The sequence below is a fragment of the Thunnus maccoyii genome, chromosome 17 (genome assembly GCF_910596095.1).
Source record: "Thunnus maccoyii chromosome 17, fThuMac1.1, whole genome shotgun sequence".
Lineage (NCBI taxonomy): Eukaryota > Metazoa > Chordata > Actinopteri > Scombriformes > Scombridae > Thunnus > Thunnus maccoyii.
The window spans coordinates 4,247,724-4,272,547 of record NC_056549.1 but is presented as its reverse complement, the minus strand read 5'-3'; the positions used below and the strand labels follow the sequence as shown (position 1 = coordinate 4,272,547).

At 38.5% G+C, this 24,824-nt stretch overlaps 4 protein-coding genes across 6 annotated transcripts; 1 reads left to right on the top strand and 3 right to left on the bottom strand.

The window, feature by feature from the left end:
* Positions 1 to 6,499: 6,499 nt before the first annotated feature.
* On the bottom strand, positions 6,500 to 9,459 carry batf3 (basic leucine zipper transcription factor, ATF-like 3). Its single transcript, XM_042390203.1, has 4 exons — positions 9,215 to 9,459; positions 8,738 to 8,842; positions 8,236 to 8,280; positions 6,500 to 7,545 (listed from the first exon to the last, which is right to left on the bottom strand). Exons 1-4 carry the CDS (start codon positions 9,287 to 9,289, stop codon positions 7,411 to 7,413), a joined length of 360 nt encoding a protein of 119 aa, XP_042246137.1. The 5' UTR covers positions 9,290 to 9,459; the 3' UTR covers positions 6,500 to 7,410.
* Positions 9,460 to 10,078: 619 nt separating this feature from the next.
* nsl1 (NSL1 component of MIS12 kinetochore complex) lies at positions 10,079 to 15,255 on the bottom strand. Of its 2 annotated transcripts, none has more exons than XM_042390190.1 (6): positions 15,013 to 15,255; positions 13,855 to 13,927; positions 13,605 to 13,738; positions 12,445 to 12,499; positions 11,229 to 11,296; positions 10,079 to 11,105 (listed from the first exon to the last, which is right to left on the bottom strand). In XM_042390190.1, the coding sequence occupies exons 1-6, from the start codon at positions 15,190 to 15,192 to the stop codon at positions 10,848 to 10,850; spliced, it is 768 nt and encodes a 255-aa protein (XP_042246124.1). In that variant the 5' UTR covers positions 15,193 to 15,255; the 3' UTR covers positions 10,079 to 10,847. The 2 variants fall into 2 exon arrangements, with proteins under 2 accessions (XP_042246124.1, XP_042246126.1); XM_042390192.1 differs by having other exon boundaries at positions 13,605 to 13,735; positions 15,013 to 15,254.
* Positions 15,256 to 15,287: 32 nt separating this feature from the next.
* On the top strand, positions 15,288 to 22,391 carry tatdn3 (TatD DNase domain containing 3). The gene is made up of 10 exons (XM_042390186.1): positions 15,288 to 15,459; positions 15,776 to 15,808; positions 16,296 to 16,369; positions 17,007 to 17,091; positions 18,263 to 18,325; positions 20,185 to 20,294; positions 20,699 to 20,754; positions 20,843 to 20,955; positions 21,751 to 21,831; positions 21,927 to 22,391. Exons 1-10 carry the CDS (start codon positions 15,403 to 15,405, stop codon positions 22,074 to 22,076), a joined length of 822 nt encoding a protein of 273 aa, XP_042246120.1. The 5' UTR covers positions 15,288 to 15,402; the 3' UTR covers positions 22,077 to 22,391.
* Positions 17,100 to 23,619, bottom strand: LOC121882164 (spermatogenesis-associated protein 45-like). Of its 2 annotated transcripts, none has more exons than XM_042390205.1 (2): positions 23,276 to 23,619; positions 17,100 to 17,246 (listed from the first exon to the last, which is right to left on the bottom strand). In XM_042390205.1, coding segments are annotated over exons 1-2 (243 nt in total). In that variant the 5' UTR covers positions 23,517 to 23,619; the 3' UTR covers positions 17,100 to 17,244. The 2 variants fall into 2 exon arrangements, with proteins under 2 accessions (XP_042246139.1, XP_042246138.1); XM_042390204.1 differs by lacking the exon at positions 17,100 to 17,246 and adding an exon at positions 22,414 to 22,582 and having other exon boundaries at positions 23,276 to 23,618.
* Between the last annotated feature and the right edge of the window lie 1,205 nt (positions 23,620 to 24,824).

Genomic DNA, 24,824 nt, shown 5'->3' with positions numbered 1-24,824 from the left:
TTAATGAAAATCTTTACGTCTCATTACCTTTTATTAATTCACTATGAAGATGTATGGTGGAAACATGTTGGATGGAAACCATAAACTGCAATTAAGCCCTTATATGGTGAAGGCAGTATATGGTAATATAAAGAAAAGTCAGCTGCAGACAGAACAAACAACAACAACAAATGGCTGGAAAGAAACTAACATAAAACCCAACAAACTATCTACAGTGACAAAGCCGATGCTCTTTCTACTAAGTTTCTGAAGACAGCAGCTCAATCTTGTACTAGCTTGATACTTGATACATTAATTATAACTGCAGACAGTCGTCGTTTGTGCTTTTAATCCCATGCAAAACTGCATTTCCCTAACCTGTAAAGTAAAAATTCCACCTCAAATTATTGATCGGGAATTATTAGTCCTAACTGACACCACAGTATTTGTGAATTGTTGTTTTTTTCTGTTTATTTTTTAAAGATTTCTTAATATTCCTGCTTTTTTCTTCCTCCTCTCAGTTGAAAATCAGCTTTGATACCATACTGGGTGTAGTAAGAAGGCTCACCATGATATTTTGCATGGAGTAAACACATACTCAAATAAAAACATTCAAAAATATTCATTTTTAGTGAGAAGTGCATCAGTTACAGACAGTATAAAACCCTCCATGCCTTAAATGAACTCAAAAAGTTTTGCGGAACTGCTTTTCATGAAATGCTGCTGAAAAATCCAGTGATGAAATATGTGTATACTGACACTTCCTTGATTATTCTTCCAGAGAAGTTCACAAGAATTCACTCCATAATTCAGCAGAAGTGTTTGTTTGTGTATGGAGGGTGAGAGCTGTAATGTTTATTTAATTGAGTAAATGCAGATTTATATGGCACTTTTCAAAACCAGCGTGACTAAGTGTTTCACAGATAAAACATAGAGAAAACAACAATACAAAGCATTTAGATAGTTATCTAATTCAAAGACAAGCAACAACAAGAACAAGAATTGGGGCAAGGAAGCATCAATAAATGCAATTTTAAACCCCTCAGCCGAGTTTATTGACCTAACCCAACTGTAGATAGAGTCTTGAACCAACCAGGAGCCCTTGATCTGACAACCTGAGAGGTCTAGTGGATAGGTATGAGATTAGCAACTCACTGACGGGCTAAATGGTGAAGCGAAGTTGTGTTATGAAGATTTTGAATCTAATCCTAAATTTGACAGGAAGCCAGTGTAGCGAAGCTAACCAGGGTTTGTGTACATTTCAGTTTTTGTGTGTTTGTTAAGACTGCTAGGTTTTTTGGGGGGGGCGGATACATCCTGTCAGGAAAAAGACATGAATCAACACATACTGTCACACCAAAAAGTCATGATAGCAACAATAATATCAACATTAGCTCTGTACCAAAAAGCACTGCCAGCTCGTTAAGTTCAATGAGGCTGTTGAGACTCCGACAAAAAAATAACAAACTGATAATATAATGGTTCAATGAATGATATAAGGAATACATAAAATCTATTAAAAAGCTAATGTCCTGTGATTGGTCATTTTAAATTTTTGTGTACAACTTGGTCATTGTGTTCATTATCATCTGTCAATAACGCACATAAAGTTATTTATGGACATGTTCAGGGTGTTTTTTATGTGTCAGGGCTCATAGGCTTCTGTTTATGTGCCTCTGCCTGATCATTGTGCATGGATTCGGTGTCAGATTAACAGAAAGTGCAGAGTTCACATGTAAACAAATGGAATGAGGGGAAATATAAGGGGGAGCTATAATAGCATCCATACCTGTTATATACCTATTATTCTATAAAGTAATTAAATTAGCGGAACTGATCTGGCAGGGGCTCGGACCCGGAGGACACCAACTCTACAGGACAGGTCACCTGAAGAGAGCGAGGGGGCTTGACAGGAAGTGGGCAGGTGCATGTGAATGGCTAGGGAGTGGTGGAGCATGCTGAATGCTGTAAACAGTAAGATAAGTTTACCGTTTAGCGTGTTAGAGCCAGCACTATTTGGGTGGAGGCCATCCCTCCAGAAAAGCTTTCAACGCTCCCAAAACAAGTTAAATTCGTCAATGAAAGCCACATTGTTATCGCTGCAGTTAGGTGTGCAGGCTCAGCAGGCAACTGAGACGACCAACCCCTTGGCCAAGAGATGTAAGCTTGGTAGTTCTATGTCTCCAGCACCTTCAACAAGTGGATGTAATCCAGTTTAAGCTGTTCTGACTGTTGATTCACGATATCATTTTTCCCCCCACACGGAATACAATTAGATCCAACCCTGTATGGCCTTGTGTAATCATCCTTTCCTCATTCTTTGCTGTTCTGACTTGAACTTTTTAAATTTTCTTCCAGAGAAATTACATGGAACTGTGTCGAGAATACACCAGAAATCTGTGAATGTGTGTGTGTGTGTCGGCGTGGGTGTGGAGGAATGGTGCGTATGTACAGTGTGTTTCCATGTGTCTCAGCAAGTGTGTGGTGGAAGGTGTGTATTTGTGTGTAACAGTTGTGTTTATGTTCTTATGTTTAGACTTTGAGTGGCCATTAGTCTGCGCTGGCATCCTACTGTATTCCTCAGAACTGCTCTAATCTAAATAGTGACGAGTTACCTCCTGCCCCTGCAGTATTTCCTGCGTTGCTAGGCAACCAGTGTTGTCATTGCAATGATTATTTAGGAACTGATCTCAGCTCAGTTTCACTGCACCACCAGTTTCCTGCGGAAGTCTGAAGTGTCGAGTAGGCAAAAAGCGAATACTGTTCCCTAATACTTTGTTTCAGGATTCCGGGTGACAGTCAAGGAGAATCGTGGTTATGTAAGGGGAGTTTTCTATCACATGGATGTATGACTCAGCAGTGCTTTATAGTAATTCAAGGTGTGTTGTTTAGTCCAGTTTGACAAGCACCACTCATCAGTTGCTCATCAACAAAACAACATACAGACAAATGATGAAAAGCAGCTTGTCTTTGCTTTTCAATGCTGGATGAATGCAAGTGCATGTACTGTAGATCAGCTTGAATCTTCATGTTGGGTCATTAAGAAACTTTTCTCTTTGCCTAACAGATATTTTTTTTTATCTTTACAAAATCCTTTTTTCAGTGGCTAAAATGAAACACTCCATGTCTTTTTTCTACATCAGTTAGAGTTCATTTAATAATGTGATATACAGGCCTGTATGGACAAAAGTATGCAGACACACACTCAAATACTCGATTACTGAACTTGAATTTCAATATAAATAAGCTACCGGATAATCTTCAAAAACCTAGAAGGTTGTCTAACAGCTCTTTCCAATCTTTAAAGGTATTTCCAGAATCCTAAAAGACACTTTTAGCCATGTGGATGAAAAAATATTCTGTCCGCTGCACAATGTAAAAGACTTTTTAATCCATTTCCCAAATTGGAACTCAAAGGTACAACATCAGAAACATATAAATGAGTTACTGTGCTTGTAAAATATAAAATAATAGAGAGTAAATTTAATTTAGAGAAATATAAATGAGGATTAAACTTTTTAATTTAGATTCATGTTGTACAAATTGAGCAAGGACATAAGTAATATTGGCTTCTTTATTTGTTTTTCAGACTGAACAATAATACATTCACAACTTAGGAAACGGGTTCATATCTTTTTTATCCTGCAGTGGACTGAATAGTTCTTCACCCATGGTTCAGAAAAGGTCTAATTTGTGCATACTGTCAGCAATTAATTAAATAGACACAACGTCAATCTTTTTTTGGCATTTTGTTTATTGGCTGACATCAACACTGGACACCCCTGCCAGGTATTTATCTTTCACAAAAAATTAAATGCTTACCTCTGTGATTTGAATGTAATGGTAAAGTGAGAGGCACAAACTGGTGGTAGCGCATTAATATGTACACTATAACAGCCTTCACTCTTCTGGTTTCAGGCTTTCCGCCAGATGTTGGGACCTGGCTGCAGGGATTTGCTCCCATTCAGCCGCAAGAGCATCAGTGAGGTCCAACACTGATGCTGGAGGATCAGGTCTGACTCAGAGTCGGTGTTTCAGATCATCCCAAAGGTGTTGGATGAAGTTGAGGTCAGGGCTCTCTGCAGGCCAGTCAAGGACTTCCACACTAAACTGTGAAAACCATTTCTTCATGGACCTGACTTTGTGCACGGGGGCATTGTAACATTGAATCCAAGCGTTAACCACCACAGCTTGAGACTGAAGCCAATGCAGAAATACCTTAAAGTGCCACCGATGGACACTAGATGCTCTGAATGACTCATTTTCTCTAGAAATAATAATAATCATTTTCTTCACCAGTCACTATAGTCTCAATCACTAAAATCAGGCCCCCTAATAAGTGTGCTGGTGGTCATTTTGGAAAATATTGCTCTGTTAATAAGACTTGAAGACTTATAGTAGCTTTGATGTCTGCCGTGTGGGCGTTGATTGACAGCTGTGATTGACAGTTGGCTGACCTGCTGCTCTCCTTGGCTCCGGATCTCACATTGAGTCCGACTATTGTCACAATATATCACTAAATTTAATGTTACTTGATTACAATACCTGTCTTGTTAGCACAATTTAGCTAAAGTAGCTAACATTTGCCCAACTGTGCAGCGCTCAGTGTTTCCAGTAAGCTAGCGTTAGCTTGGGTCCGAGGTAGCGGGGCGTGTTTCCAGAGCGTCAAAGGCAACACTGGAAAAGATGGCACCAACCATAAGCTGCAACTCTGGGCTTCAAACTGGCTCCAGCACAAACCAACAGGTGACGTCACACCTCGCTACGTCCACCTTTATATAGAGTCTACGGTTGAAACAGGAAAGGGCCAAACACAAACTGTTGCCACAATGGTGGAAGTTCACTGTTGTATATTGTAACATTAAGTACTTCCTTCAGGCCTTCAGGACAGTATGTGTCCACATACTTTTGGCCACATAGAGTAGCTTTGAGCAGCATCATCAGCTCAGTGAGGGAACAAAAACCCTTCATTTGATGCATGTTAGCTGAAAATTATCAGAAATTTAAACAATAATTAACCCTAGAAAAATGTGTCTTTTCCACAATTAATAGTGATATTATATGTAACCTATATTCTCCTTGTGTGCTCTTTCACTCAAGATTTAATTGAAACTTAATCCTTTAACTTTGACATAAGGATCCGGTTTCATAATCACACTGAAACATTGGTCATGTGAAAGATTATGTCACAGCTGGCTGATCTTCTGAGTCACATCTGACAGCAATTTGTTTTAATTATTTTTTATTTTTATATTATTACTTAATTCACTAGCTGCATATTCTCATTCAGTAGCCTGTTGTTTTTCACTTTATACTGAATCATCACAAACAGCTGTTCATTCTTCCTCTTTTTTTAAAAGATTTCTTCAAAAAATGAGTAAAAAGGCATTTTAAGAATAATTGTCAGTTCAATTTCTCAGAAGCCTGCTGCACGGAAATGATTAACTTCCACTTCTCCTTCTGCACCGAGATGAACTTTTCATTCATCATGACATGGAAGAGAGAGGAAAAACAGAATAGAAACCCCGAGCAGATTATGCAAAAATAAAGTGATTGTGGTCAAATTGGGGAACTATTACTTGCAGTGAGTGTCCACAACCAACGTAACCAAACCAGAAATCTCTTTTAATACAAATGAGACTTCGTTTATAGAGCCTCTCTAACACGTCTGTGACTTCAAAATGACCTCAATAAAATGAAGAAATATCCTGGAAGGTCTTTATTTTCAAACATGACTAATAATATTGGTTAACATGTTCAGGAAATGTATGACATATTTGAGGGTTTTTGCAGTTTTCATACATCAGACAATACTTCATTTATTGCTGTGTTTTATTACAGAAACATTTTGACCTCATGTGGTTTTTCAAAACCACCATCAGAAGGAAAACGACTTCAAACGCACATCCTGATTTCTCATAATCACAATGTGTCATACTTGCATTTTCCCATGTTTCTGAATACGTTTTACACACTTAATTACACTTAATACTTAAATTAATAATAAAATTCAAACGCTATAATGACTGCATCAAAATTTCAGAACCATCATCAAGCCATCAAGTCTGCAGTTATAGATGTTACTAAGTCATTAAGCAGTGTTCAAATTCACAAACCTTTATTTCAACTTCTCAAAGAGCTTCCACAGTTTCCATATAGAGGAATATGAATATGTCAGGTTTTATTTTATGCAAATGTGTATAAAATGATGGAGGATGAAGCCAGAATAAAAGATCCAGCCATAAAAAACGGAATAAATACTGTGTAAGCATCATAATGTTGAAACAAGCAGATCAAGTGTGGGGAAATGTTTGCTAACTTTAAAGCAATTTAAGAGAAAATAAACTAAGGTAAAGGGTTAATAAAGGGTCATGAGTGTAGAGTTGATAGTTTATAAGCCAGCCAGTGGATTTTATATATATTTATATGTATGGTTGGCTTGTTGGTTTAACAACCCAGTGACCCAAAAGTTGTTCTTGGGAATGGTTTAATACTGGTTTACAAAGCATGACCTATTTTATTAACATTCATAGAGGGAAAATAAAGAACATTGTGCTGAACCGAAAACAAAAAGGGAAACTGGGGCGCCTGCAAACACAGTTCAAAGCACAAAAAAAAGGATTCACACACCAAAATCAGTCAGATTTCCCCCCCCCGCTGCTCAAGTTTGATGAACTAAATGAACAGAACAATCTAGCTAGATTTGAGTGCGCAAACCCCTTTTTTGTGCTATTAACATTTATAGATATAGAAAAGTTTCAATTTATAAACTCTTTATAGAATATACCTCAGAAAGTGGTACCTAATAACTACAACTGTAGTGATTCTGTTTCAAGTCGAGTTGTGAATCCAAACACAAGTTCAATCATTATTTTGCCTTTAACAGTCTCATTTGTGATTAATAATACTGAAAATGTCAGCATTTTTTAAAAGATCATTTTAATTGGGTTTAACTGAACACATTGTGAAAACTGTGACGAAGAATCAAATACAGATTTTCACTTATCTTTCTCCAAAAAGAAAAAAATAAATAAAAAGGTTAAGTCATGTAATTTGTGTGTTATATACTCATAAACAGCACAAAATGGATTGAATGAGTGTAGAATCGATGAATTCACTCTGCAAACCAATTATTACATTCAACAACTTGACCTTTGTGTTTTATAGTTTTCACCTGTAAGCTGAAAGAGGAGTCAAACCCAGCGGTATCAGTGTGTACAGAGTGACAAAGTGTATAACTGTATTTATATTATTATGTACATGATCAGCCTCATGGACCGTTTAACCATCAGAGAACAATCGTCACTGCTGTCACCAGAGTTCAACCTGTTGCATCGCCACTTTGATGATGGTGAGCAGCGCCCTCTAGGGGCTTCACTGCGGCATTAAACAGACATTCAGAAGTTGTGGTGAGTGATGTCACTCCAAGCCTCAGACGGAGCGGGCTGCTATGGCATCGGGCTGCAAGTTGGAGGAGGCGAAAGAGCAGTGCATGATGGGACAGAAGGGCTCATGGACTCTGAGAGCTTCGGTCAGCAGACGCTGCTCCTCAGAAAGAGAATCCACCTGCAGACAAATCAGCAAGAAGAGATTCACTCTATTACTATACTGCAAAACCTTTTTGTCTATTGTTTATTTATTTCTTCATTTTGTTGTTTTAATGCATTTCTACATCTTATTTAAAATACTTTGACTAGATGCTGCATAAATAAACCTTATTTTACCTTTAAGAGACAGAGGAAAGTGTCATAAATAACCATATTATTATTATTTAGAGTAGATTATTTTATATACATACATCTTAAAACATGCCTGGAGGGGATTGTTAATATGCAAATATTTTTTTATTCAAAAGTTGAACTGCTGGATACAAGATGTCTCCTACTTTACTGAAAAAAAAAAAAAAACATCCTCAGAGTTTGTGCACCAGAGGCTTTTAAGTTCACACAGGTGTAAGTTGCATACTGAATCACATCTGTGATGTCATAAATCATGCTTGTAGGTGCACGTGTTAAACTGCACAGAGAAGCTCAAACATCCAAGAGAAGGAACAACACAAAGAAAAACACATTTTTAAGTGGAGGGAGAGTTAATAATCATAAAATGTATAAATGTATTACTACTAGTAGAGTAACCGATGGCACAAATTACCAAGGGGTAAGGATGTCATTGTAGTTTATGGGGACATATTTAGAGATGTGCACAAACAGCTACAGTTAAGCTATATACAGTAAAGTGGACTGGATGTTATTTTACCTCTCTCCTCAGCTTTCTGTTCCTCTGCTCCAACAGCTCGCAGGTCTGGAAGATAGAAATGGAAGAAAGAAGAAAGGAAAGGAGAGAAGGAAGAAGACAATGAGTTTAGTGCAGTGAATGGGTTTGCAGTTATGGAAATGTGATATTCAAACACACATATATTTGTACTGCACATGTGAGGAGATGCATTCCCTTCTAACCAGAGACTAACTTGACTCAAACTGTCTGATTTATTTGTGCCTCCAGAGATGAAGGCTTGTGTGTATTTTGTTACTTTCTAAACTGACTAAATGAGAGCAGGTGTCCAGATGAGGTGTTAGCAGGGTCTAAATGATAAAACTTTTCACATTAAACTGCTCTAACTCATCCAGAATTTGATGTTCTGGGGATTTTCTGATGTTATTGAGATGTACAGGCATAACTCTAACCTTAACTAGAAGTGTGGACCTGACACAAATGGGTCCTCATAAAGGTATATATATAAGAACACACACACACACACCTCATGCAGCACATCAGCTCTCTGTGTTTGTCTTTTCCGACTCTTCTGGGCTGCAACTCTGTTCTTTTCTCTCCTCTTCAGCCTTCTGCCTTCATCCTCTGAACCCTGACACACACACACACACACACACACACACACACACACACACGTAAAGTTGCAGAATATGAGAAACAAGACCTGCAATTGTCTTATCTGAGGAAGTTTATGCTTTACTGCAACCGCATTTTCGACCTCATTTTCATTTAGAGACAATACATTCATAACATGCATCATTTCCTCTCACAACAAAACAATCGTGATATTACAGATTACAATTTAACCACAAGATATTTGTTCAAACTCCAATATTTTGTGCCATGATTTGACCTTTGACCTCTCCATGGAGAGAGGTAGCTGTTGTGGGAGGAAAAGTGTTTCCCTCTCGTGCTGAAATAGCTTAATAGACATAAAAACACAACACGATGTGATCTTTCTTACCTCATATCTCTCACAGAGGAAGTTTTTCTTGATATTCTTCTGCTGAGAGCTGCAGGAAGAATCACAGTCTGACATCACAGGTTGTCGACGCGTCTATGCATTAAAATGAGAAATTTAACAGGAGGATGTCCTGGACACTGACGGTGTCACGACATAAAATGTGTTATTTGTTGAGTGGGCATCAAGTCCAGTGCAGCTGAAACAAAACAGGCAGAGAGTAGGCTACAGTTTCACTTCACTTTTCTTCCCACTTTTCAATTTCGTTGCCGGTTTAAAAGAAGCAGCGAGGACAGTTCACATAAGTCATATGACACAAGGGCCATGGTTGAGCAGGACTGCAAAGTTTTTTTTATCATAACTGGACATATAATTAAATCTGAGTGAGATATCAAATATAATATAGAGATAGTATGAGAGAAGCTGTACACTTGACTCGGAGTTGCTCTGTTTACGTCTTCATCTGTATCCATATCTAAAAACAGCTTACAAATGTTTTCTGCAGATGTCAGCTACACTACATGGCCAAAAGTATGTGGACACCACTGTCCACATGCTTTAATGTACTTTTGTTTAGTTCCAGTGAAGGGAGATCTTAATGCTGCAGTATTCAGTGATATTTTAGACAATAGTAACCTTTGAGGGAGGCCCTTTCCTGTTTTAATATGACAACACTCCAGTTTGGAGAACTTGACTGGCCTGCACAGAGCCCTGACCTCAACCTCATCCAAAACCCTTGGTATAAACTGGGACACTGACTGACCGCTAGCCAGACCTTTAGTGCACAATACGTATCTGTGGTATTCTTTCCAATTAGTCACATATAAACATCATTATGTTATTAATAAAAGCACAAGACAGATACAGTTCAGGCTGGAAAAGCTTTATATTACAAACAAAGTACAGTACAAGACTTTGCATCCTTTTAAAGTGACCAAAGCTTCTAAAATGACAACACAAACTCTAATTTTAGTAACATTTTATTCAAAGGAACAAGCCCTCTAGTGGGCTAGTAATGTAGGTAATATAAAAGCTGCAAGAAGAAGACAGTTGTAATGTCATGATTAATGTAGCAAGCTTTAAAATAAAATGATGAGGAAAATCATCTTCTATGTTCTTTAAGTCTGAGCTGCAATCTCAAACTTGTCTCCGCAAATTCATTCTTTCAGTCGCAACCCGAAGCTTGTGACCATAGATGAGGGTCGGGATGTAGACCGACAACACCCGCATTACCGCTGATGCTGCACCGATCCGCCTGTCAACCTCACGCTCCATCTTACACTCAGCTATGAACAAGATCCTAAGATACTTGAACTCCTCTACTTGGGACAACAACTCACTCGCAGACCACTGTGGCCTCAGATTTGGAGGAACTCTCATCCCGACTGCTTCACATTCTGCTGCAAAACACATTTGGCTGCTTCTCTGCAAAAAGTAGAGAAGCAGTCCTGAGCTGCACCTTGAGATTCTGTCCATGAAAATCACAAACAGAATCAGTAACAAGGGACAACCTTTATGTTCAAAATGAAAAACCTGAAGAGTCGCATTATATTTTACTGTTTACTGTGTACAACAAAGACTTGAAAAACAAAAATGCACAGAAATTTAACGTGTTAGTCCATCTCATCATATCATCTTAGTTCTTCTGTGGTTCCCCGTCTGGGAAGATCGGTTTCTTGGCGAGGGGCACGTAGCCGTCCGTAGCCGCCGCTTCCTCTACGGCTCTTTTGATCGGCTGCCTGTTCCACATCGCTTCCTTCGCAGGAGGCAGCGGAGCGTCTGATTGGTTGCTGCAGCCGAACACTTCTCTGTGGATCTCTAGAGAGGCGTGGCTCGGTTTCATGTTGAGGATCTCGCAGAGGCCTTCAGCTTGTTTCTGCAGAGTGTTGATCGACTGCAGAGAGAAGGAACATACATGTGTGAATGAAGCGTCGATCCGTCTGTTTGTCTGCCACCAAACTGAAACCGTATAAACGTACATTTCTAGATTAATCTGACCGGTTTGGTGTGTGTTTACCTTTATGGCCTGGATGGCCTGTTTCACCATCCCAGGAGCTGCTGCTGACAAGTCATTCATGATGCTCTCTGGTCAAACACAGCATCATTAAACTTTTGTTAATTTGTTAATATTTACTCACAGCTTGCTATGAATCATTAATATGGACAACAGAAATTTGTGAAACTTAACTGAACAGTGATCAGAGAGAAGAACAACATATTTATTACATGTGTTCATGTAACTACAGTAGAGTTGCAACGATTAGTTAATCGACAGACAATCTGCTTGATCGTTTATATGCGCTATATAAATAAAATTGAATTCAAATTGGATTGAAGTCATTTTTCATGCAAAAATACCAAAATCTCCAGGTTCTCAAATGTCTGACATCACAATAAAAAGCATATTTTGAAGGTTTTGATCACTTATTTAGATGAAAGAGAACATTGTGATGCACATTTTAACTCCTTTCTGAGGTTTTATGGACCAAACGATGAATTGAAACAATAATCAGCAGCTTAATCAATAATGAAATAAGTTGTAAAGTTGCAGCCCTGAACTGCAGACTGTCAGACACGACTGCAAACAAGGAAGCACTTCACTTGACCCGAAGAAAAGGAAATACAGTTTCAAAAAAGTACAAAAATAACATTTCGTGCTACATTCTGAAACTGACAAGGTGAACAAAAAGCACTGATGCATTTAGGTATTTCACTTCACGGACGGTGAAAGTTTCAAATGCCCAACCTTAAAGAGAAGTAGTTCTTCCTATTTATCAGAAAGAAAATGTCTGGTGGATCCTGAACAGCTAAAAACAGCTAATATACAACATTTAGCAAAGCAAATAATGATTTTGTTCATTAATGCATGAATTGTATGGTTTATAAAATGAAGGTGACATCATCAAATTACTTCTTTAATTGAACTAAAACTCCAAAACTCAAAGATATTCAATTTATTATCCAATACAACAACTGAGAAGCTGGAACTTGTTTGGAAAATGAGAACCTGATTATCAAAATAATGGCCTTTTTTTTTTTAACTGAATAATTGATTAATTAACTGATCGTTTCAGCCCTAAATCATTTCAAACATGACAGAAATATTACAACCAACTCTGAGATTTGACATTAATTTTAATCTGCTTGGTCTCTGCTGACAAAACATTAGAGAGAACACAAAGAAATGCATTTACATGTGTGTGTTTGTGTGCATGTGGATTATGGGTAACTACCTTGATCGGGGTTTTTGATCACCGCCTGAGGTTTGACGGTGTGTTCGTAAAGCCCCTGAAAAACACACAGAACACCGAACAGCAGCAGACGTCAGTGACATGTTCAGTTCTTCTACTACTGAATGAGACAAGTTTCAGTTGCTGTTTTAGTGTGTTTATAATAAATAATAATAATAAATAAATAAATAATAAATCAAATTAAATTAAATCAAGGATAGAAAACATATTTTCAGGATTTATTGGAAAACATTACATCAGCTGAAACTCTGCATTTACAACTCAATATATGAATATAACTCATGATGTGTGTTACCTCGATGCCATCAGTCATTTGTAAGCCTGAGTTAAAAATGTCAGTTGTGTCCGTGGAAACGGCGCCCTCTGGTGGCAGGTTTTAACCTGCACCGTCATGTGTTCATTATCTTTTAGTGTATCATTTGTAGTTTAAGTAGTAAGTGACCAGTTTATTTAGATAATGACAGTCTTGGTAGTTATGAGGTTAATGGGTGTCGCCGCTACAGCTCTCCTTAATTGATCGTTAAGTCATGAACCTTTTTCCCTGCTGTGTGATTTTCCTCTTAATGTGTACATGATTAAGTTACAGTTATTTATTGCCATTCCCACATTAGATGTTGTAAATTGTTATTAGCTTGATTACATCAGGAGACTGATGTGTGTCATGTACGTTTACTGTAATTCAGATACTGAGATATAGTTTATTGCACCCTTAGGTAGGAGGTTACTGTAGTGGAGAGAAAAGTAGTCCTCATTTGCCTGTAATTAATGTCACCCCAAAGGTAAGTAAGTGTGACGACAAGTGCTAATACAATTGTAAATGTAAATCTTATGTTACTGTTATTGCCTTTAGAACCACATATCAGATGGTTAGATATCTTTTGTTGGTCAATAAATCCATCAAACCGGAATTCACTGAAGTCTCATCTCTGACTGGATGCCTGTGGTGATTCACCTGCTCTGAATCACTTCCCAAACTGTATAATAATTAACAATGTCTGTACTGTCTGTAAAGGTCTCTTTGTCTGACAGTCTGAAACTCAGCTGTAGTCACGTTTCAGGCCCAACCAAGACCACCCACACACACATATTACTGCACTGTTATCAGACCTGGTAAATAGAGACAGACTGACTATGACACACACCATGAGTTTGCGTTCAGCTTTGAGGGAGTGGACCGCGTGACGCAGGATCTTTTTGGGGTACGTTCGGCGCTTCCTGGTGGTCTCGACGATGGTGTCGTCCAGCAGGCTTTCCAGATCATCAGCCTCATACTCTGCTGAGTGTTGGAGGGAGAGGAGAAACAGAAACTGTTCAATGAATAAAGCTTTAAATGTGGAAAGCTTCTGAAAACAATGCAGCTCTTCAAAACTTAAAAAACAGGTTTTGTACCACCTTCAACATCAGGCGCCTCTTCCCAAGACTGTCCGTTCACCAACACGTTGTCCTGGACAGCGGCTTCGAAGTTCTGCACAGATACAAACAGTTTTCACCACTGAACTGAACACAGTTATGACAACAAACAGCACAACCATTAGAAGTCATATCTTAAATAATAAGGCTGCATTCTACATGTTTCTTATTGTCAACAAATCCCATTCATTCCTCTTAAAGATATAAGCTTTAAAAACAGTTCACAAATATAGTTTCATTTTTAAAAGCTTCAGTAATTTCCTGCAACAATGTAGCTTTTAGCAAACATGACTCAAACAGGAGGAAATAGTGCATTTGTTGGGGACTATTTTCAGTGGCGGATGAATCCACATTTGGTGATCTAGTATTTACTTTAGCAGGATGATGTATTTGGGATGTCAAAAAATTCTTCAGCTTTATTCAAACAAAACTGAGATGCTTGTTTGGGTTCCAGCACACTGGAAGACAAATTCTGCCATCTGCTGGTTCCCTACTGGAACACATCAAGCCTGTTGGGATGCATTTTGGTGTTTAGTTTGACAGTAATATGAGTTTTGAGCAGAACACCACAAAGCTAGTACAATCGTGTTTTTATCATTTTAGAATTATTTCCAAAAAAACCCCATCAATTTTAAGTTTTAAAGACACAAGAGATCATTTTACATGCCTTCATCTCATCACACAAGATTTATTGCAACATTTTTACTTGCATAAACCAAAAAATCTATTTATCGACTCCAGGCTGTAATGTTGAGATCTTACTGACTAAGTTACTTTTAGGCCTCTGTTTAATATGTCTCTGTGCTGTTCCACTGGTTTCATCTTTCACAATGTATTGTATTTTAAAAGCTTGTTATATTATCCATTATGTCAAATCTTCATCTGAAGGGTAACTAAAGCTGTCAAATAAATGTAGTGGAGAAGAAAGTACAATATTTCCCTCTGAAATGTGGTGGAGTGGAAGTATAAAGTAGCATTAAATGGAAATACTCAAGTGAAGTACAGGTAACGTTACCTCAACGTTGTACTTAAATAAATATACTAGTTACTTTCCTCAGCGGTGTATTGATACAGTTTAATAATCCCTGTATTGTGTATTTATGTATATTTATCAACATGAAGCTGTAGACTGAGACTCACCGCCAGCAGCTCCTGCAGTAAAACTCGCTTCACGTCTTCCGGTTGTCCGTCTAAAGCCGTCTTTAAAACCTCTTTATATTTATTTATCTGCTCCGTTACTTGTTTTTTCGACGTTACTTGCACTCTATACTCTTGATTTGTTTCATTACTGCGTAAAGTGTCACTCTCTGCGGGCTCCATCTTTACCGCCAATTGTTTATATTTGTTTTGACGCAGACCGGAAGTAAATGTGTAACTTCCTGGTCCGCTTAGCTTAGCTTTCCCCCCGGAACAACACTTGGCACAAGTGTTTCCGCATGCTGTTAGCTATGCTTCGAAGAGTGAATAAAGACAACATTGGCAGTTTTTCAGCATCGTTTGCGCTCTCAGCTCTTATTATTTGTATTTTCAATGGAGTATGGCTTCGTAGACTGTCACTGTCATGTTTCAGCCCGTGAGTTTGAAGAGGTAGGCTGTCAAATGCTGATGAGACTGTGAACGTACAGCACTATTATGAGTATTTTGACCCCAACTACATCAGTTTCAGACTTCTAAACTATATATACAATGCATTTACATAAAAAACATTCATGTCAGCTTATAAAAAGCGTATACATTAAATTTTAACACTTCCATCACAGTTTTTAGCCACAGCTTCTCCTTTTTCCTAACTTTAGTTCTTGTCCTCTTTCACGTCTGTGTTACCATCATGCAAAGAAATAAACATAATAAACTAAAAAATGATGTTAATAAAAAGAAATTAACTTTTTTTTTTCCTTTGTAGGATCTGGAGGATGTGATTCAGAGGACCAGAGAGGTTAGTTCTTCTTTTCAAGACAAAACTTATTACAGATATATTATTGTTTTATAGTTTTAGTTAGTTATGATTCACAACATTCTGCTTTTAAGTTGCGTGTTAGATGGACACTGTTGCAGGAAATTAAATGTCAGACTTGCCGGCTAAATCTGTTATTTTTATAGGCTGTAAACTTCATTGTGGAGCTGCACAATGAGGCTGAAATCATCACAGTTATATGTTGACTTTTTTGTAACAGGATATTACAATATCATGACAGTTTATTGATATTAAACAGTCTGTGAAGATTTATGGTCATGGTTACAGAGACGAAACATCTTCAAGTATCTACAACCAAATCCAGTTGCCCTCGATTCAACCCTCCTTGGATATTAAACATTGAATATTGAATGACATATAGGCTGATTTTATTGGTTTCTGAAGGGAAATGGAAGAAAACTGACTTGTGTGTGTGTGTGTGTGTGTGTGTGTGTGTGTGTGTCTGTAGGTCGGCGTGAAGACGCTGGTTGCAGTTACAGAAGAGGTCGGAGAGTTTGACAGAGTTCTGCAGCTGCAGGAACGGTCTGTATGTCTCCAGTGTTATATAATCATCCCAAACACACACACACAATCTCTATCCCATGAATTTATGTCACACCGTGTGCATTTTATTGGGACTGCAGGAATGACTGATACATAAAAGATAAAAAGAAGAAAGAAAGCATGAAAAGAAAAAAAACATAGAAGCAAAACATCATCCACTTAGTGTGAAGTAAATAAGAAAACTGAGCCAACAATTACCTAATAAAGAATTTCGACTGTCTCATAAATGATTAAATGAATGAATAAATAAAATGAAATACAATTTTACATCTGAGAATGTAGATTTCCAAAAAGGATATTCAGGTATTATGCATAAAACCTTTTTTCTAGCTGGTCTAAGTGTCTAATAGCTGCTTGTTCACTACAGAACTACAGAAATGATACTTTTTACTTTATAAATGTGTTGTTGATAAATGTTTATCTTCTAAAATAAAAAAGAGTCTCATGAAAAAGAAAGTTCTGATGATAAAGGCTCAGAACCTTTAAACTGTATCAATGAGTCACTCACACACACTGTAAAGAATAAAAACGTATACATTGTCCCGTGCAGCTGCTCTCAGCTGGACGGCAGCGTGTTTATTATTCAGGGTGTTTCTGTTGAATTCTTCTCTCTCAGTTATCCAGATCTGGTGGCTCCGTGTTTCGGCCTCCATCCGCTGCAGGCCGGCGGGGGGTCTGAGCAGCGCAGCGTGAAGCTTCAGGTAGTGAAACACTCTGAGCCGCACTCAGCTTTTGATTATTTTACTTGATTGATTCTGGGAACAGGAGGAGAGTAACTGTATCCAGGCTGCTCTGTGGTGTCCCAGGTGGAGGAAAACAGGAGGTGAAGAGTTAGATGGGTGTTTCTCTGAGGCTTCTGGAGGGGATGAAAGTGTATTTATTTTTTCTAGAAAGCCATTGTTCATATAGCTTACTTATAATATAACAGCATAATACTGGCCAAACGCTGGGATTTGATGTTTTGAAACAGGATGCTGTAATGGGAGGACAGGAAGTTTCTGTATACCTAAAAAAAAAAAAAAGTAATTTGATGAGCTTGGTAGAAGTTGTGATCCTCTTCAGGGTTTCATGTTTTACCTGCTCAGTTGAATGATGCCTGGGTGCACGATAAAGTGTTGCAGGAAGTCAGCTGAGTTATTAATGTTAGTGTTAATACATTTAACTGATGATGACAAGCTGCTGTTGCACTGCTGCTGGCTTCCCACAGACTTATAAAATCTGTGTGTGGACTTCAGAAGTACAAAATATGCTTATGTATTTTATATTTCCATGCATCTGAAATCTCTTGGGTTTCCTGCGACAAGAAAATGTTATTCACCAGATTTTACAGTAGATGAGGTAAAAGAATAAAGAGAAAATGCAAAAACTGATTATTTACCTAATTAAAACTGATTATTCTTCTAAACTAAACAATAAAGAGTTAAACCAGAGTGTTTAAGCTGCAAATGGTCTTTTAAAGACAGAGTTCACCCAGTTGTTTAACATTTAAAATAAAGAGTGACCCTGAGCTCTCAGTCTTAAAATGTAACACACCTCACACACTCCTGCATAACTTCAACCGGTCATGTGTTAATGGTTAAAGTAGCTGCTGTAGGATTAAATCACAGTAACCAATGTTGATTGATGCTTTAAGTCAGTGGTTCTCAAACTGTTTCACGTCAAGGAATTAGACCACGGACCCCCGTCTGATAAGACAGAAAGTGTATGAAACCCATCACCAAAACAGCCACACATTCTGTCATTGTGTCATTTTTGCTGGGGACCTCCTGGAACCAGTAAAAGGGGTCTTTGATGGGGTTCCTCACTTTGAGAACCTGCTTTAAGTAAACTAAATCCATGCTACAGCTCTGAGTAAAGATGTTATTTCCACAGGACCTGGATGCTGCTCTGCCGATGTTCTACAAACACAGAGAACGGCTCGTTGCTATTGGAGAGGTGCTACACACACACACACACACACACACACACACACACACACACACATCTATATCTGTCTGACCAATAGACATTATGCCTTCTCTTGCCCCTAACCCTAGTTTTAACCAACCTAAATCCATCTCTGGCTCTAAACTTTACCTAAACTTCCAATCTCAACAAAAAGTCTTAACCCTAAAATTAATGGTTTATCATGTAGCGACCACCAGATGGGAGGTGAGTATCCACTATTGGATTAAAACAACATACTTGTGAGGACTGACATAACACATGCCCTTATTCTAACCTTCACCTACCTCTCATTTTAACCTTAACCCTCAAACCAAGTCTTAAAGGTGCAGTTTGTAGAATTTAGTGGCAGAAACAGAATAAAATTGTGAAGGAATTTTCATACATGTATTATATATGAAAAGCTCTTATTTTCATATATGTCATGTATGAAATGCTCCTTAGACAAACGGACAGTGAGGGACAGACAGCTGTCTTCTTCCTGGTCGAGCCGACCTGGTTTTATGATTGTTGCCATAGAGACAGTGCTTAAGTAAACAACCTTATAGTGATGTTGTGACTAAGGACAAGGTCACCTGAGTGCTGCCTGAATAACTGAGAGTGGTCCAAGTCTTTTTCCTCTGATTTGCTGTGGTGTTTTCATTTGTAACTGCTATCTCCTCGGTCGATCAAGTTTGTGTTTGTCAATAAATGTTTTTGCATAAGACGTCAATATCTCCTGGAGTTCCTGCATTAGACCGCTGGAGGATTCCACAACAATAATATTCATAAGTATGTCTTTATTAGTGTATTATCACCTGAAATTAAGAAGCATGCTTGTGTTACCTTAGAATGAGCCCTTTATGTATCTACATAGGGAGCAGGTCCTCTTCCACAGAGTCCGCCATGTTGTGCCGCCATTTTTCTACAGTAGCTCTTTTTTTTGTGAGTTTCATGGCCACCGTAGGTCCTCCTACACACTTGGAGGGGGAGGGGTATTCAGTTTGTCACTAAATCCTACACGCTGCACCTTTAAATCCTCAGACGGACCTGTAATTGGTCCTCACAAGGATGGAAATACAAGAGCACAGACACACATAATGCAAAAAACCATTTTTCACACATTCTTGCATACTGTTCACACAGAATGGCTTAAAAATGTTCATAGATTTAATAAAGCAAAGCATCACACACACAGACACATGTGCCCCCCCCACCTAAGTTAACAGAGTCTAACATTAATGTGACTTCTGGTAAAGCAAATCAGATTAAACTTGTTAAAACTCCAGACTCACCTCCTAATCTTCCTTGTAAGGAAAAAGTTAATGAACACAGTCGGTCACAATCTGTCTCATGCGTTTACACAGTCACACACACACACACACACACACACACCCTTCATTCTCCAGCAGTCTTTAATGCTCTGGAGTCTTCTAGGTCCTGTTCGTTGAGGAATGTGGGTGTTTGTCAGAGCAGATTTCAGGCATCACAAGGTTTAGTCAACGGTCCCAGACTTCTGTTTCCGTAACTGTTTTTATGGATCAGATTGGAAGTGCTGTGAAATCCGGCCTCTGCTGCACTGAACGCATTGTAGTTCATCTATGAGTCCGTAATCACTTCCCACATGTAAATGTTCTGGTTGACTAGACTGGGTTTGAACTTGAGTCAAATTTCAGTCACAGAAATAAAGACTTGAGTTGGACTTTACTGCCGTGAGACTTGACTTAGCTAGCCTTTACTGCACAATCAAATTTGAACAACTTGTAATTTTAACAAAGATAATTTAACAACTACAGCTCCCATGAGGCTTTTGACAGCACGCCAGTGGCTCACGGGACGTGTGAAGTTCTGTTTGTTGTTTTTGTTTCCAGATCGGGTTGGACTTCACGCCGTGGTGCGCTCCCACTGAGCAGGACAGAGACGACCAGATGAAGGTGTTTATTAAACAGCTCGACATCGCCAAGGAGCTCGATCTACCTGTGTGAGCGCAACAGACGGAATAAAATAAAGGTTCAACGTTTGCTGTGAAAGCTGCAGAATCCTTAGCGGCCGTTTAACGAAGGAGACTAGAGCAGCAATGATTTCAGTCCACAAAAATGCAGCAAATATGTTCATTTATAATTAATAAAATAATTTATTGCATCAGTGCCAAAACATATTTTTGCATGTTTGCATGTTGTCACCTCGACTTCATTTGAACCTGATTTGAATAAAAGCATGTGATTAGATAGATTAGCCTTCTGCCAGCTCTCAGCAAACTGATTTTCATGGCAGCGCGTTATTAAACAAGCGCTCACTGTTCACCATGAATGAACTAAACTGTGACTGAATAAAACAAAATGAATTTTAAAATATCACAAATTTACATCCTGTTTCCTGTTACAGGAACGTCCACTCACGATCAGCTGCTAAAGTCACAATAGCAACCATGAGAGAACAAGGTGGGTGTTCTACCTCCATATATCATATATCATATAAATCGTTGTAAAACAGACATTCGGAGGTTACGACTTTGTGATTTTCTTTCAGGTATCGGTCGAGCTCTGCTCCATAACTTTGCGGGGAAGCCGTCAGTGGCTCTGGAAGGGGTGAAGGCGGGTTTCTTCTTCTCTTTTCCACCTGCTGTCTGCAGGAACCAGCAGGTGAATTCACACTTCTGCACTCATGTGTAACTTTAATTAAAACTGTTGTACAGATGGCGTCTTTTACACCCCACAAGGATAGAAATACAGAAAAAGGAGGCATATCATCATCATCACTAGGATACATTTTATGGTTGGGTGTACCCTGAAACAATCGTATTATATAGTTAGCTTAAGCCCTCAGGTGATATTGTATAAGTAAATGCATATGTGAACATACCTAAAAAAGTGCCTGAATCATCATCAACATGGTCTTTGATCTCATAAATCATCTGTTACATGTACATGACAGAAAAGTCTTTGTCTGCATTTTCACTGAATCCATAAAACTGAACCATCGTATAAAATACACAGATAAAGTACAACAGGTTCTCAGTGATATACGATGCAGGAAAAATATTCTGTATGTAGCAACAGTAACAATAGTAGAGTAGCTGTAACCATGATAACAGTAATAGTGCTAGTTTAGTTACCTGGAGTGTGATAGTAATAATGGTTTATTGTTTTCAGGTATAATAAGTGATATAATTCACATTTGCTACATATTTAGTATTTTAGCAGAACGTTTTAATGCAGATAATGTGACAGCAGCGGTAAAATCTTCAAAACCAGGCGCAAAGAGGTCAAAGGTCAGAGCCACAACATCCTAATAATATTCCCGTAAACCAACTATGAGAATAATGTAATATATGAGGAAGAGCTGGAGCTCCATCGCTGAATCTGCTGTTCTGGCTTCAGTTGGAACTGAAGTCCAGTATAATGAGTTAATGTTATGATCCCCCTCTGATATGACAGAGAGACAAACTGATCAAGCAGATCCCGCTGGAACACATCTGTCTTGAAACTGACTCTCCTGCCCTGGGCCTCGACAAGCACGTAAGTTTTATCATTTGGAAATATGACACGCTGTAACACACCTGCAGATTGTTTTTTTTTTTTTTAATCTCTTCCTGTCTCTTTTTGTCTTCCAGGTGAGGAACGAGCCCTGTAACATCGTTCTGTCCTGCCAACGCATCGCTGATGTCAAAGGCCTGTCGCCGCAAACGGTTCGACTTGTCACAGCGCAAAATGCATACAGACTTTTCCCCGGCGCTAACACACACGTACATGAAACTGTATGAAAGGTTTGGCCGGAGGAAAGGACATGATATGTATTACGTCAAAAGGATTCTGCTCTGTTTTGAGCTCAATACAATCTTTTCATAACATTTTTAGCATTTTATCTGTAATGTTGCTAACGTTTATCTCATTAGCGTGCTATGTTAGCATGCAGCTCAAAGTGTAGCTGAGACCAACAGGTTGTTAGTTGAACTTATTGTGTCTGTGCCACATTTCATCTTAATCTATCCAGTAGTTATAAAGATATTTGACTCTGGAGCAAAGTGCTGGACCAACAAGCTTTTGTCTACGTTTGTTATTTGATTATTTGAAAGACACAGACCACAAACAAATCCTCGGTTGTTACACAGACTCTGAACTTTTGAAAGTAAATGAGTGAAATAAAATACTGAAAACTGAACACACTAAACTGAATGCTCTGGTTTGAGTTGGAGGTTTGTGTGTTAAAAGTCAGACGGAGCTCGCGGGCCTCGTCAGGCTGCAGCCGTCTACACCAGGTGTGATTTATCTGGAGGAGAGACAGAAAAGATACATAACAGACAGTGAAAAGGCCGGAGATGTTATACTGTCGATGGGTTAACAAGTCCGACTGTAGCTGACTGTTTTGATTTCTGAGCATGTATTCAGTTGGTTGCAATCTGCAACCTCACCACTAGATATCACTAAATTCTACACACTGCACCTTTAAATTTCTTTTCCAATCCGAGAACCTGATTATAATCCATCCACAACACAGCTCAGTTTAATCAGTGAACCTTAAAAATCTGACTTTTGAATCTGTCTTGTATCACACTCTGTGGTGTTTGACAATTTTAGGACAACAATCAGTCAGTCCAGGTGGAAAATGCAGAACACCAGGCAACATAAAACCCCAATGTGTATCACATAAACTTGTATCATAATTCAGTTGAACCTCCTCTCTATATTATAGCGTCTATAATAGGCAGTAAACAAATATCATAAGTAATGCATGTTAATAATAAGCCTACTGGAAGAGTTGGAAATACCAAACAAATTATGATAAACGCCTGTGGGAATATTGTAGATAGTCTATTACGTTATATCACCAGCTCCCATTAGGCCCTCAATTGTAGCTTATAAACTACAGTTTTGAGTTTTACTGAAATATTAGACATTTTGTAGAGATTATTGGACACACGTGGTTTAGGAACCATAAATACACAGTAATATTTTTACTTACAGCTTTCTTCAAAGTGCTTTCTCTCCGGAAGCTTTGCCGGAGGCGGCCGCTCGGTGCGGGCCGCCCTGCGCTGCGGTCCGGCGGTCAGAGCGGTGAGGAGGACCGGGCTGGTCCGCAGGTGACTCCGGTAGTGTCTCCTCTCGGTCCGCTCCCAGGACTGCCGGGGTTTCCCCTCCACCTGACACCACGTCTCCCTCCGCAGGTTCAGCTCCAGCAGAGCCTGCTCCTCGGATCCGGACATTGTCTTTATATTTATGAGTGTTTTTCCTTGTATAAATTAGCCAAAGTGCAGTTAGTTAGCTTTGTTAGCGTTTCCATGGAAACGGGAAACTTGAAGAAGCGTGCGCGCGTGCCAAAGACCTTCTTTATTTGTGAAGATGAGTCACTCTGTTGAGAGCAGGAAGAACACATTTCCGGAGTTTCCTCTTTTATTTCATGATTAATACTCTTAGAATCTCATTTGCTCCACTAATACCGGAATAACGCACACATCACATCAGTCATCAGAATATTAGACAGATTTCTGAGTTATAAAAATAAGAAAAGACTTTACTGTTCCAGAGGGACATTTGCCTTGGACACATAATGCTGCTGCTGTACAGCTCACAGTAATTCAACAGTAATACACATCACATAAACAGATAAAAAGTAGTTGTACATTGTTGTAAATTATTCAGGATAAATACTAAAAATCAATAAAAGGCCTACTCAGAAATCTGAAAAACTCCAAATAAAAGATAAAACATCCAGGAATCTCATCTAATGTTCAGTGGAGAATAATGTTACAGATGCTGCTGTAACTGCATCCTGTGTTGGACTCCAAAATACCAAAGTACTTCAAAAACTACCAGAAGCACTTACAATATGTAGTATCTTAAAATCTACATATATTATTAGATTATTATTATCAGAAAACTATAGACTAAAGCTGTTGATATAAACAATATATTGGTCTGTGTGTCCAGATAAACTTTGTATATTTTTTTTTTTAAGACGTGTCCTGATACTCCTTCATTACAACAGAAATGTCCAGATTCATCAAACTATCCACTGAGGGACAATCCTTTCTTTTCCTTTCGGTACCTGAAAAACAGTGACAGAGTGAGAGTTCATGGCTCTAATCGCATCTTCCTCCAAATCAAGTCCTCATGTTGTTAGAAGGTCATTTGATCTTCCTGGGAGAGGCCAGCAGACAACAGAAAGACTCTAAGTGCTCCAACATATTACACAATTATTGGAAATGTTCCTGAAATATTCATGTTTCTTCTTGTCAATAACTAGAAAAACTTTATGTGCAGTAGCTTCAGCAGAACAGGACTGATGAGATGCTGGTGTTTGTTATCACAAACTGGGTGATTATGTCTTACTATCAAATATATAAATGAAAAACAGCAACCTTGCTCTCATCGCAGTAGAAATATTTCACTTTGAAAATTAACACTGTTCAGATTAAAAACTCTTATGTGAGCAGTGTTGAGTTTCACAACATCAACAGTGAGTTTGATGGTAATTTGGGGATGTGGGGGCGCTATTGAGGAGAAGTAAAATC

Bases quoted from the DNA above. Each gene is read 5' to 3' on its own strand.
- LOC121882164 (XM_042390204.1), bottom strand. From the start codon at position 23,516: ATGTCCGGATCCGAGGAGCAGGCTCTGCTGGAGCTGAACCTGCGGAGG. The intron at 22,583-23,275 runs GTAAGTAAAAAT...TCTCTCCTCCAG, and splicing joins AAAGCACTTTGAAGAAAGCT to ATAAATCACACCTGGTGTAG.
- nsl1 (XM_042390190.1), bottom strand. From the start codon at position 15,192: ATGGAGCCCGCAGAGAGTGACACTTTACGCAGTAATGAAACAAATCAA. The intron at 12,500-13,604 runs GTGTGTGTCATA...TGTGTTTTTCAG, and splicing joins AAGCTGAACGCAAACTCATG to GGGCTTTACGAACACACCGT. The intron at 11,106-11,228 runs GTAAACACACAC...TTCTCTCTGCAG, and splicing joins AGGCCATCCAGGCCATAAAG to TCGATCAACACTCTGCAGAA.
- batf3 (XM_042390203.1), bottom strand. From the start codon at position 9,289: ATGTCAGACTGTGATTCTTCCTGCAGCTCTCAGCAGAAGAATATCAAG. The intron at 8,281-8,737 runs GTGTGTGTGTGT...TCTATCTTCCAG, and splicing joins GAGCTGATGTGCTGCATGAG to ACCTGCGAGCTGTTGGAGCA. The intron at 7,546-8,235 runs GTAAAATAACAT...ATTTGTCTGCAG, and splicing joins ACAGAAAGCTGAGGAGAGAG to GTGGATTCTCTTTCTGAGGA.
- tatdn3 (XM_042390186.1), top strand. From the start codon at position 15,403: ATGGAGTATGGCTTCGTAGACTGTCACTGTCATGTTTCAGCCCGTGAG. The intron at 16,370-17,006 runs GTCTGTATGTCT...CTTCTCTCTCAG, and splicing joins GTTCTGCAGCTGCAGGAACG to TTATCCAGATCTGGTGGCTC. The intron at 21,832-21,926 runs GTAAGTTTTATC...TTTGTCTTCCAG, and splicing joins CCCTGGGCCTCGACAAGCAC to GTGAGGAACGAGCCCTGTAA.